The sequence below is a fragment of the Cetorhinus maximus genome, chromosome 16 (assembly GCF_964194155.1).
Source record: "Cetorhinus maximus chromosome 16, sCetMax3.hap1.1, whole genome shotgun sequence".
Lineage (NCBI taxonomy): Eukaryota > Metazoa > Chordata > Chondrichthyes > Lamniformes > Cetorhinidae > Cetorhinus > Cetorhinus maximus.
The window spans coordinates 21,582,126-21,595,411 of NC_135894.1; the positions used below are offsets into that span (position 1 = coordinate 21,582,126).

Below are 13,286 nucleotides of genomic sequence, written 5' to 3' on the forward strand. Positions count from 1 at the left end.
TGCAAGTACAGATGTGTGCCCCATAGATTTCTATTCAGATATCCAAAGAGCCCATTCTGAAGACACCACACTTCACCATGACTGTATAACATTTCATCTGTAAGGAACTATATTGCTAGCAGCTACCTCATGGATAATCCAGCTTAGCTAGAGTAGCTGAGCCATAATAACTACAGGGCCCAACTGCTTTTCTGCTCAGGGCTAAATCCCAAGTAAAGGCAACTACAAACAGTCTCAGCCTGACTGTATTATGGAGTCCGTAAGGGTCCCTTTTCCTGAATGCTGTCCAATGATTCTTGTTGTCCGTTCAAACGTGAACATTGGGTTAAGGCAGGATCTGACTTAACTACAATGCCCGCACTATCGGATAACTGACAACACTTACTCTTAAGCTTTTTGATTGCAGGGAGGAGGGAAAAAACTGGGGAAAGGAGGACGCTTTTCTGATGCTTAGAATAATCTTAACAGATACTTAGCTAATATTTTTAGTGTGCTGAGCTTAATGTATACATAGGAATGTATCAGGTCTGACCCAAGGTATGATTGTGGGTCATCTAAGTAGACATCTTGGCACACAACACATTTATGATTTATTTCCTATCAAAATGATGCCATGGATGTATCATCCAATGCAAATAAAGTGACTAATAAGTTTATGTGGAAACATTTTAAGCATTTTCTTTTCCAAACTATAATATGATGATAATAGCCTACAAAGCCATATTTTACATTTCAAAACTGGCACCAAATATAGATATGAAAATAAATCAAGGTTAAGATATCAGTATCTATCTTGATTCAAACACCTATTATGTGCAGCCATGTCAATGCCTCACCTCCCGCAGTTGTTCTATATGTTCTTTCTCCTCTCTCATTTGTTCCATTTTTCTACGGATTGTAAATTGAGGATCCATGGAATCAAAATGCCGCACTGACCGAAAGAAAACTGTTGAAAACAGAGGAGGTAAAACTTTTCAAGTTATAAAGGATCTGCCACAATCTTCTTTTCCTACTAATTCCTCTACTTCACTTTAGATGCTCTGAGTCCAGTACAATTTACCATTAAGCATCCCACAAAAGTGCGTTTCTTATTGAACCAGCAGAAACATCCTGTACAGTAGGACAGCCAGTACACAATGAGTTTTTTTAGTTAGACCCTTTCTACATTAAAAGTCTGAATATATTTCTGTCTTATCACTCAGGGGGTGGAAGGAAATCGTGGCTCTGTGGCAGCAGACCCTTGTTTGAAAGAAGATTTGGGGTTTACGTCTTTCTCCAGAAACTCGAGGACAAAACCCAGGCTGACACTCCGGCGCAAGACTGAGGGAGCGCTGTGTTTCAGATGAGATGTTAAATCAAGGCTCTGACTGACCTTTCAGCTGTATGTTAAAGATCCCACGGCACTATTTTAAAGGTGAGGGTGGGCAAAGGATTTCTGGACAATATTTATCCCTCAACCAACATCATTAAAACAAATCTTCTGGTCACTGTCATATTCCTGTTCATGGGTCTTTGCTGTGTGCAAATTGGTTGCATTTTCTACATTTTAACCGTGACTACACTTTAAATGTATTTCATTTGGGATGCCCTGAGGTCACTACAGATGTTATACAGCTCTTTCCTTTTATACCTCAAATGAAGGAGCAATTAATAAAATGTTATTTCTACATAACAACTGTTCCACATTTTGCATGGTTAACATTTGGACCTAATGTCCTTCATTTCAAATTCAGCAGAGAGCCAGATCTCAGCAGTCCTGTCAAACTAACAGCTTTCTGCAGCCTACAGGACATCCTATGGCTCAGCTTTGAACATAGCCACATGTTAATGTCATGTGGATCAGGATCAGTCATGGCTCAATGTGGAGATGGACAAAAGAGAAGCTCCAACTAAAGGCCTTGATTAGTTTTAAAACAAGTTAAGATGAGTGATATAATTTTTCCCTTCTGAGCCACAAGTTTGATTTTAACAGTAGGGAAGCATAATAAGTGAGTGAGTCACAAATTAACATCCGCCTGTGTGTTGTTCCAATAGAACAGCATCAGCTGGAGTCCAACAAATCGCAGAATCAGATCGCAAAGGAGGCTATTCGGTCCATTCTGTGCCATTTTTGAGAGAGCAATCCATTTATTCTCATTCCCTGTTAAATTTTCCTTTTTCAAATATTCATCTACTTATTCTTTAAAAGACAACCCAGGAATGGGTATAAATATAAAGCTGTTAGCTTCCTTGAAGCTGCGGCAGTCATTTGTACTTTTCTAGGTTGCATGCATATCCTTGGCCCAGTTCACGCTGTCCTTCCTCAGTTCCTGATGCTGCACTTTCTGATCCCACATCTCTGCATCTGCTCCTGATTAGTCACTCTCCACAATCGTGCTTCTCTGTTCAAAGCTTTTAATCATTTCAAACTGCAGGAATGACAGTAATGGATCCTGACACACCAGAATGCACACAAAAGAGTGAAACACAAGATGGGCTATCTCAGGCTCTCCCAGCTAAAAAAAAAACTGTTCCCTACAAAGTGACCAGACTGGGCAATTTGGATAATCCTGCACCTTAGTTGTACCTCTCTTGTGAGAGAGCTGCCAGAAGGGCCTTCTGGCAACCTAGCTCATCTGGAGCTCAGGAAGAATGGGACATAGAACAATTGAGTCAAGTGGAAGGGAAAAGGAAAGAATAAAAAAGGAAGAAATAAATGATATATATTTAAAATAGGCTGTGTGATGCACCAGAGGAAAATATTTCCAATGCTACAATCTACCTAAACATTGGTTTAAAGGTCAATTGTGAAGAATTCTTTTACACCTCTCTTTATTTAACATGTTTCTCTGGCTTGCTTCTGAGAAAATAGGCCATGCCCTACAAATTGGATAGAGTTCTTTGAGGAAGTCACTAGGTTAGTGGGATGATGGAAATCCAGTAGATATCATCTACCTGGACTTTCAGAAAGCCTTTGCGAAAGTATCTCATTCTCGGTTACTTTGCAAGATGGAATCTGGTGGTATCAGCAGGAATTTGAAAAGCCTGATTAGGAACTGACTTCAATTCCGGAACCAGAAAGTTGTAATTAGTGGATATGGTTTAACACTGTTGGTGTCGCCCAGGGATCAGACCCAGGCTTGCTACTCTTCACGGTCTTAATTAATGACCCAGGCAGTGATGTTGGGAGTGCGGTAAGTTAGTTTGCAGGTGAATCTATAATTTGTGCAAAGCTTAAAACAGTAGAGGAGTGCAATCAAATTGAAAAAAGATTTAGGTGCACTGGAGCAGTGGTTCAAACATTTGCAAATGACTGTTAATTTAGTTAAGTATCGTGTCATGCCTGTTTGCAGGGCCAACACAGGATACACATAGCATTTCCAACAATACTGAAAGAGGTTGAGAGAGAAAAACAGCTATCACTGAAGGTCCATCACCAATATCAGTGAGGAATTTTCCAGAGCACTTGGCCCTTATTGGCCCTATTTTCTTTCTTTCTCAAGAGGTTGCACGAGAAAGTGAGTCAGAGAGGAAGAAGTGTTTAGTCATGATTTTTTTTGCCATCACAGTGTGACGCATGCTTGATAGACCAGCTGATCTTTTCCTACCTGTCAATTTCACATGTTTGTATGCAAATACATTTAAAATAGGATACCCAAGTCATAGTAAGAAATACATCTGGCAGGAAAATTTCAAGCCGAGAAATATGAAGGTAACTTTGCCATCCTCAAATATAAAATCCCTACTGTTATCTGCCTCTAATCTACTCTATGACAAAGAGGGGAATGTATTACTCATGATGAATGAGAACACACAAAAGGAACAACTGGTTTTCTCTAAAAATGGCTTATAACCAGTAAAACTTCAAAGGCTAGTCAAGATGGTGCAATATGTTGAAATATTAACTTCGATAGCCAGTTAAGAATATGCAAACATAATGCTTAGGGTGGGCAAATCAATGAAGACAAAGGTATTGGATTTTGAACTGGAGATAATTACCGGCAATTCTGAAATCTCATAAGTCTTGAGTGTCAAAACCTGACTTTAATAGCTGCCCTTCACAGCATCCTATTGAATACTCAAGGCAAGAGGACACAAGCTTATACTTGAAACTACAAAGTGGAAAGGTAATATCTATTGAATGGATACAAAAAACATTCCAGTGATAGCTGCAAATCAGGCAGGGAGAAAGGAACTTGGTGAAATTGGAATCACTAGGTACTGAGCAAATTGATGGAGCTGCAGGCTGGCAAGTCTCCGGGTCCTGATGGACTACACCCTAGGGCCTTAAAAGAGGTGGCTAATGAGGGTGTCGATGCACTGGTGTTATTTTTCCAAAATTCGCTAGATTCTGGAAAGGTTCCATCAGATTGGAAAGTAGCAAATATGACCCCTCTATTCAAGAAAGGAGGGGGCAGAAAACAGGAAATTATAGGCCAGTTAGCTTGACATCTGTCGTGGGGAAGTTATTAGAAGCGATCATTAAGGAGGTTATAGCTGGGCACTTAGAAGAGCTCAAGGCAATCGGAAAGAGTCAGCATGGTTTTGTGAAAGGAAAATCATGTTTAACCAATTTATTGGAATTTTTTGAAGGAGTAACATGCGCAGTGGATAAAGGGGAGCCTGTAGATGTACTGTGCTTGGATTCCAGAAGGCATTTGATAAGGTACCACATCAAAGATTATTACAGAAAATAAAAGCGCATGGTGTAGGTGGTAACATATTAGCATAGATAGAAGATTGGCTGGCTGGCAGAAAGTAGAGAGTATTCATAAATTGGTCTTTTTCGGATTGGCAGGATGTGACGAGTGGAGTCCCACAGGGGTCTGTACTGGGGCCTCAACTTTTTTTACGATTTATATCAATGACTTACATGAGGGGAGTGAAGACATAGCAGCTAAATTTGCAGATAACACAAAGATAGGTAGGAAAGTATATTATGAAGAGGACATGAGAAGGTTGCAGATGGATATAGATAGGTTGAGTGAGTGGATAAAGATCTGGCAAATGGAGTCTAATGTGGGAAAATGTGAAGCTGTTCACTTTGGCAGGAAGAACAAAAAAGCAGAGTATTAATTAAATGGAGAATGGCTGTATAATTCTGAGGTGCAGAGGGATCTAGGTGTTCTAGTACATGAGTCACAAAAAGTTAGTATACAGGTACAGCAAGTAATTAAGAAGGCTAATGGAATGCTATCCTTTATTACAAGAGAGATTGAACATAAAAGTAAGGATGTTATGCTTCAGTTATGCAGGGCATTGGTGAGACCGCACCTCCAATACTGTGTGCAGATTTGGCCTCCTTATTTAAGGAAGGATGTAAATGCATTGGAGGCGGTTCAAAGGTTTACTAGATTGATATCTGGAATGAGTGGATTGTCTTATGAGGAAAGGTTGTATAGACTGTGCTTGTTTCCACTGGAGTTTAGAAGAGTGAGGGGTGATTTGATTGAAGTATACAAGATCCCGAACGGCCTTGACAAGATGGACGTTGAAAGGATGTTTCCTCTTGTGGGTGAGTTCAGAACTAGGGGGCACTGTTTTAAAATTAGGGGTCCCCTTTTAGGACAGAGATGAGGAGAATTTTTTTCTCTCAGAGGGTTGTGCGACGTTGGAGCTCTCTACCTCAGAAGATGGTGGAGGTGGGGTCATTGAATATTTTTAAGGCAAAGGCAGATAGATTCTTGTTAGACAAGGGAATCAAAGTTTATCGGGGTTAGATGGGAATGTGGAAATCGAAACACAAGATCAGCCATGATCTTATTGGATGGCAGAGCAGGCTCGAGCAGGCCGAATGGTCTACTCCTGTTCCTATGTCTTATGTTCTTATGAGACTGGTTATGTAATGCTGAGAACTGAGTGAAAGAGCAAAGACCTGTGACGAAGAGCGGAAAGATGCTTTGATTCACGCTGTACAGCTAGAAGTGTTCAAAGGCTGTGGTAAATTCAATTTTTGCAATCTCAACAAACCGAGGGGAAAAAGACAGGAATACCAGCAACATGAGAGTACTATACGGGAGGTCAGATCAACAAGAAAACCTGAAGGAGAAGCTCCATCTAGAACTAAACAAAGCAAAATGTTTTTGTTTCTGGTTGGAAAGAACGTAATGGCAGGCAATTGGACAGAGAGAAGAAAGGTCAGCAGTGACAGGGTGTAAAGGTTGAATTCCACTGCCACATCCTTAACTACTCAACAGCTTCCCACTCCATTTACATTTCCTTTTTTACAACAAATGGTTTTATTTATAGTCCTTTTTTTCTAATTTCTGACACTTTTCTGGACAGAGTGACTAACAATGATTGCCATTAAGAGAGAACCAGCAGTTCTCTAGCACTTCGCCAAAGAATGCCGTACTTCATGTGAGGCTAGATAGGAACTGCTGAGCGGTTGGAAAGTAGGAACTGGAGTGGGCCATTCAGAATGATGTGCTAGAAAATTCCCAAACGAATCCCGTTGGCCGGTTCTCTTCCTGTAACCTCCTTTGCTTTAAATATTAATCTGCTTCTCCTTTCAAAGATGAACAGAAAAACAGAACTTTTCTACCAAATTATTCACTGCGCACAAAGGCCTTTATCACACGTATAAATCTCACATCTTCTACGTATAAATGTTATCCATTCATTTTTGACATACTAGTAATCAGTGATTTTGAGTCGTGTCAGCAAACAGAGTACAAGGAAAGGTCAATGGAACATTATGCATTCAAACTGTGGATCACAGCAGAAAGGAACAACAAACTGGCTGAGCTCCAAGTACATTCATAAACTTCAGAAACAGACAAGCTTTTAACCACACATTCCCATCCCATAAGAAGGGCAAGCCAAAATCTTTACTGCAATATATTAAACCATGTACTCAGATCACCATCACTAACTCCAAAAAAAAAACCCAGAAGATGTTGGAAAAGCTCAAAAGGCACTCAGCATCTGTGGTGAGACAACCAGAGTTAATGACCTCTCATCAGAACTGGGAAAAGTTAGAAATGCAATAACAATGTCTCCTTTCACTTACTTAAAACCTAAAGTTTTCCAGTTCTGATGAAAGGTCATCCCAACATGAAATGTTAATAATTGTTCTTCTTTCTCTACGGATGCTGTCTGACTTACTGAATGTTTCCAGCATTTTCTGCTTTAATTTCAGATTTCCATCTTCTGCAATATTTTGCTTTTCCAAAGGAAAATACTCTATCCGATATTTCAAGATGCCTTAAAGTCATCCTAACTCAGGTTTTTCTATGCTCCATGATCAAGCAGACCAAAAGCTTCTCTGGATTGGAAGGACAGATTCCCCTTTCCCTGCCCAAGGCAGAGTTCCTCGGTCCTAAAACAATCTACCCAATAATAATCCTACCCCAATGTATACCTATATTTTTCTCTGGCACAACAACAGTCAAATAAAAAGTTGTTTCCTAATATAATCCCACAATAATTGAGCTAAATGTGGCCTGAAAGTTAGAACTATCTGGCACCCACCTAACGTTAGGAAGAGGTTCACTGTGCTCAGTTTCACAGCTAACCTCTAACACATATTCCAATTAATCCCCAATCTGTAAACATGCCAGTAGTTTAAAAAAATTATTCTAAACAGCTTCCCTGAAACACTGATAACTTTAAACTGTTGGATAAGTTTTGAAGTGAAGGTGGATCAATAGCTTTACTCTCCAACTTCAATCTGTTAATCAAAGGACAGATCACATCATTTAAACCCATAAACTATGGTGACACTCCTTACACACAAAGTCCAATAAATAGGAATGAATTTAAGCCTAAACTACTTTGGAACTATTCTAGAATTGTCTAAGATTATGTCTGTGCTCAAATGTAATCAAATATATTAAAATGGAGTTAATTCATTAAGTGCACCAATACATAAACTTAGGCATGGACTACCAACACACATACCATGACTTCTGTCTTCTTCCTGTGGGGTAGTGACGGTGTTGAGTTCCTCTATGTGTGTCTGTGTCAACTCTCTGAAGGAGGGAGGAGGGGAGTCCAAAGGAGGAGAGTTGGCTTGGACTGAAAGTGTCAAGGACATAAAGTAGGTACAAAGCAGGTCCAAGAGGCAATAGGCAAATGCCAAGTGGACCAGGAAAGTCAAAGATCAGGATTTATGAACCAGTAGCAGCCATTGCAAGTTTAATGTGAATCGATGCAAGATTGAACCGGGAAATTCAAGATTAAAAAGGACAAAAAAAAGTGTGAAGAAACACACAACACAAAACAAATGAAGAAAAAAAACTGTTAGCTATTGAATACAAATCAAATCATGCAGTTAACTTTCTGCCACTACTAATCTCCACAATGTCATACAATGCAAACATGAGAACAGTTACACAGAAACTGCTGTAAAAACTGATCAATTCTTACATTTCTTATAGATTAAATATTAGACATTAACTGCTGATCAAATAATTAGAGACTAAAAGCTCTAAAGTGTGGGTTATTTATACTGGACAAGTACGGACTGTCAGTACACAAACTTAATTCCTCCTTGGTTGAAGGTCAGAATATGCTGAAACCCAGCAAGTGAAATCTGCCACAACTGTGTGTATGATGGTCATTAACCACCAATGAATATTGGAAGGTTTTAATGAGGGGCTGTACTGATCTTTAAACCATAGACACTTAGAGCCATTTGCCCTATCATGTCTGTTGACTCTTTACCATTGACCCCACCCTCTCTCCATAGCTTTCTCCTCTACTTCCAATATCTATCCAATTATCCAATTTTTTTCTTTAAAAGATGCAATGGTCTCTGCCTCAATCACTCCAAAAGCCTCACGACAGCAGTTAACTTAATTGTAATTATTTTCATGAAATTGGTTATGGTTTCATAAGGCACTAATTGTGCGCATTACTAGTTTATAAGGCACAGGTACCTCCAGCAACCTGCTTTCAAAACGCATCATTTGAGTCAAGTCTTAAGAAAGCCATATTTCTAAACCATCCTTTTACTTTTGGGAAATTATCTGATCCATTTAGACTGGTAGGATGAGAGTTTGACATTTGCCTCACTGAATTCAGAGTGGCTATAAGAATGACTGGTGTGGGAAACAGATTTGTCACACTGATGCAGGAGAAGGTATTTTTCTGAGACTGGTCTTGGGAGTAGATTAGAGGGGGTCTTACTGTTGATAGACACAGCTTATAGTGATAAGTATTCCATGCCACAACTCCTGAACTCCCATCATGTAGGCAACAAAAACAAATTAAAGCCACTTGGATGGCAAAGGCAGGCTGATACCCAGGATATTAGCTCATTTCTAGTTTCCTCTGCATTCAAAGACACATTATCAGATTTATAACAATATACATCCTTGTGTCCATGTGGATTTTATTGCTTAATGAACCATCAATGAGTCACTGCTAAAAATGTAAATCCACAATTAAAAAAGATCCACAAGTAGAAATAACTATGGATAATTTACACTTCAAAATGAAACCTCCCACTCATTGGACAATAGGCTCTTTGGTATAGGGGACAAGGCCAAGTGAGCATCCTTCCTTTTCCTCATTGCCTTAAAAAGGATAACAGTGAAAAACACATTTTTAAATTAAATTGTGAGACTAGTGTGCAACCAAAATAAATGATGTCATATTCCTATACAAAGAAACTTCTGTCTCAGATGTCTCCAATTAAGTCACTATTTACTGGATTGGTATTTATAAAACAACAGGCATAACCACCACAAACTGAAACATATTGCACAGCCTCAATCTTCTATGGACAAGCTAAGCAAAATCTATGTAAATGTGAGATGTGCACATCATCACCACTCTTAGAACATGGAGAAAATCTAAAAGAAAATAATATTGATCAATGCCATATCAGAATGCAACCCCAGTCTAGGCTCTATTGTGATAGTTATGTAACTGTGACACACAGGCTACTGAAGAACTTAGATAGCCAACATAACAACTTTAACATATATCACACATCTATTCTTCATTTACTTGAATTCAAACATCTTCAGGAACAGCAAATGTTACCCACTACACACAATCTAACAAACTATGTTAATGTGAAAATTATTGCAAACTAAGATACAAATAAGCATACTCAAGATTGTCACCATTTTGGTGCCTACAGTGACTTGTTTCTGAGGTCACGCAATCTATTGACAGAAATCCCAGATGGAGCTGAACTGTCCATGCAGGTTTATGATGATGTATTGGGTGCCATTTGCTCAGAAGATAACCAAGATTTTAGACACTGGCGCCCACATTGGCAACCTGATCAAAATGTGAATGTACAACTCTGAAACACCTCTGCATAACCCTTAGCAAACTGGTAGAAAACTTTTACAAATAGTCCCAAAGCAGTTTAAACTTAATGCTGTAGCACTGCAAACAGATACCAAGCTAATAACCATGTTAATATGTTATACAAATGGATTCCATACTAATATGTCATTGTATGCATTCCAAAGAGCTGCGATCTTTTTACCTCAGTTCCACTGAAAGAATTCCTCAAGGCTTTCAACTTTCACATTGAAAAGAGATCCTCCACAATTCTCAACAACACCTCAAATGTTTCTTTTTAAGAGTCATATCTAAAGATGGCTATTCTTTGAGGAACCCTTTGAATTTCACTGTACAATGCATGGAGTAGGATGATGGCTGCCTCTTATTGTGAGCCAGCTCAAAAGATTCACTTACCAGATCGTGGCTTCAGTCCAAATGGAGTTGTGGGGGATGCTACAGGAGACATTGTGGGAGTCACTGTGGGAGTCTTGTCTTCGTCCTATAGAATTTTAATTAAAATTAGTTTTAAAAAATACTCAGCTCAGTCACCACCATGACAGCTGATACCTTAAATTCTCTCTATAGCATATGCTTGATGTGTGGCTTGTTCACTGATTCATTGATATTACTGTGCTAATGAACAGATTACTGCACTTTACAACAATTTGCGAAGCAACACATCCCTGTCAAGAATGCTTTCTTTGAAAATCAATTTTTCCTTGGTTTAGGATACAGTAGTACTGATTTTTATATGTGCTAAGATTAATTTTGAACTTTGATCTTCCTTTAAATAATGTATCCAGCTGTTCAATTAAAAAAATCAACAATGTTATATTATCAAAGGTAATTCATGTCTTTAAATCATTTATTTTAACAGAAATACAGTAAAGTTAATTTCAGCAATCTAGCCTCGAGAGATCACACTCCTAATTCTGATCTCATTAGGGCCGGTCATTTGCACCAGTTCTCAGCAGGACATCCCGATGGGAGCAGAGATTTTTGACTCTTTGATGTGATTTTATATACATCTTAAAAAAAGAAACTAGTCCATTTCCTATCGTGCTGCACATGGGGATCCATGTGCAATCTGCAGATAAACAGGGTTAGAGACTAGAGGTTAATTGAACCAGGGCATAGAGGGGTATGTTAGATCCAATTTTATAGTCACACATGGTTGTTTTTATATTTTCATTGCAAATTCCTACATCCTCATTTCTGATTTATCGATGTCACATCACACTAAAATCACAGCCTCCGCTGGCAGCAGTTTGGAATTACACAAATTTATGTAAGCTTTTTTTTTGTAAATGTGACACAGGAATTTATAAGGGAAAAGGTTGACAGGAGGTGCAATTGGATGTTAAGATTTTTAATAATTTACAAACACAAGTTCAGTCAGCCGTGTTCTTGGAGATCTGTGAGGACCCATTGTTCTGTGGCAAAGTTGGGATGTAGGTGACCAATACATGTAGCTGGCTGCAAACAGTCAGAGCTAGTCATTGTATATAACCTGAATTGAAATGTCCCAAATCATTTTTAATGCATTTTAGCTTTACATGGAATAAAGTTCATAATTTGTGTCCTTTGGGCTTCACTGCATTACTGCCATATGTGAACGGCTCTTAGTGATGGCTGTCACATAATATAACCTCTCCACTGGACGTTGAAAACCAACACTAGAAAGCTGTGAATGCTGCAGGCTGATACTCATGTAATGGACTATTAATCTATGGCCTGATGTGCGTGCTTGCTGCAGGTCAAAATGATCTGCGCTTTCCTAAGGAAAATATAGGCCAGGATGTTATATTGGTCAGGCAGGCTCGACGGGAGCAGACGGTCGGGAATTCAACCACCGCCCGTGATTGGCTCTGCACTGCTGTTTTACACAGGCGTGCCAATTAAGGCCTGACCAGCGTAATATGCGACTCTGGCATCAGCAAGAAGGGGCGGGCGGGAGCGAGGGCTCAATGTCTGCCAGGTCCAATGGCGACCTGGTGGCCGATTCAAAAGCGGCCGCAGCGGCCATGCGAAGGTTGCCATTGAGTCGGAGGACCATAGTCATGGAGAACGTCAGCGCCGAACACAGCAGGCGGGAGGGCAGGTTGGCGGGGCGGTCGGCCCTGCAGTTTTCCGACGAGTGTCTTGCTGCCCTCCTGGAGGAGGTGACAGCACACCGGGATATACTTGTCCCTAGGGACGGGAGGAGGAGGCCCCCTCACCTCACCAAAAATGCTTGGGAGGAGGTGGCATCCAGCGTCAGCTCCCATGAAGTGGGGAGGCGTACGTGGGTGCAGTGCCGTAAGTGCTTCAAAGACCTCCTGCGATCGGGAAGGGTGAGTACCATGTTGGCATGGGTCACTTAGCACAGCAGTTAGGAGCCCCCCCCCCCCCCCCAACCCCCACCACCCCAACCCCCGTTCCCCCCTCCCTGGACCTCAGAGTTCTTAGAGTGAGTGAATGACAAATGTCAATGAGGCAGCATCTGGGCAAAGGGGTGAGCCCTGGCTGTTTGGAATGAGTGTCTTGCGGCTCCAGGGTCAAGAATCGGCTGAACCCTGCAAGGTTTTCCTCAGGTGGCGTTGGCCAGGCTGCATGGAAATGGAGGTACAGGGTGGACTAATCAATGCTCCTCTCTCCTTTCAGGAGAAGACATCCCACAACAACGCTGAAAGGTTGCGGACTGGCAGAGGACTGCTCCACCTTCTAATCTTGGCCAGATACGAGCAGGAGGCACTGGAGCTGGAGAGGCACCAGGCGCCTCGGTCAAGCGGCCGCAGTGAGGTTGGGGTGCCACAGGGAGGCAAGAGTTCAGTGCACTGAGGTGAGAACATCTGTCATAGCAACCATTCCACAGTTGTTTCTATATTGATGTGAGCCTCGGACATGGAATCTCCATTGATAATGGAAAGATGAGGGCCCCCTGATCCGGGTGCCAGGCCTGCACAGTAACAGTGTAATGACTTCAAGTAATGACATGTCCTTGTTCTTCCTTTCAGGCTCAGGAGCCTGAAGGCCCACTGCTAACCCCAGAGGACACAGATGATAGAAATGCATCAGCG

The 13,286-nt window shown here is 40.7% G+C and overlaps 1 protein-coding gene across 3 annotated transcripts in view; it reads right to left on the bottom strand.

The window, feature by feature from the left end:
• The window catches only part of lrch1 (leucine-rich repeats and calponin homology (CH) domain containing 1), a 211,844-nt gene that overhangs the window by 20,226 nt on the left and 178,332 nt on the right, over positions 1-13,286 (bottom strand). For all 3 annotated transcript variants that reach the window (XM_078559480.1, XM_078559479.1, XM_078559478.1), the window contains 3 exons: positions 10,642-10,726; positions 7,882-7,998; positions 837-946 (listed from right to left, as the gene is read on the bottom strand). In XM_078559480.1, the coding sequence (XP_078415606.1) occupies positions 837-946; positions 7,882-7,998; positions 10,642-10,726 (312 nt within the window). The remainder of the gene's footprint in view (positions 1-836; positions 947-7,881; positions 7,999-10,641; positions 10,727-13,286) is intronic.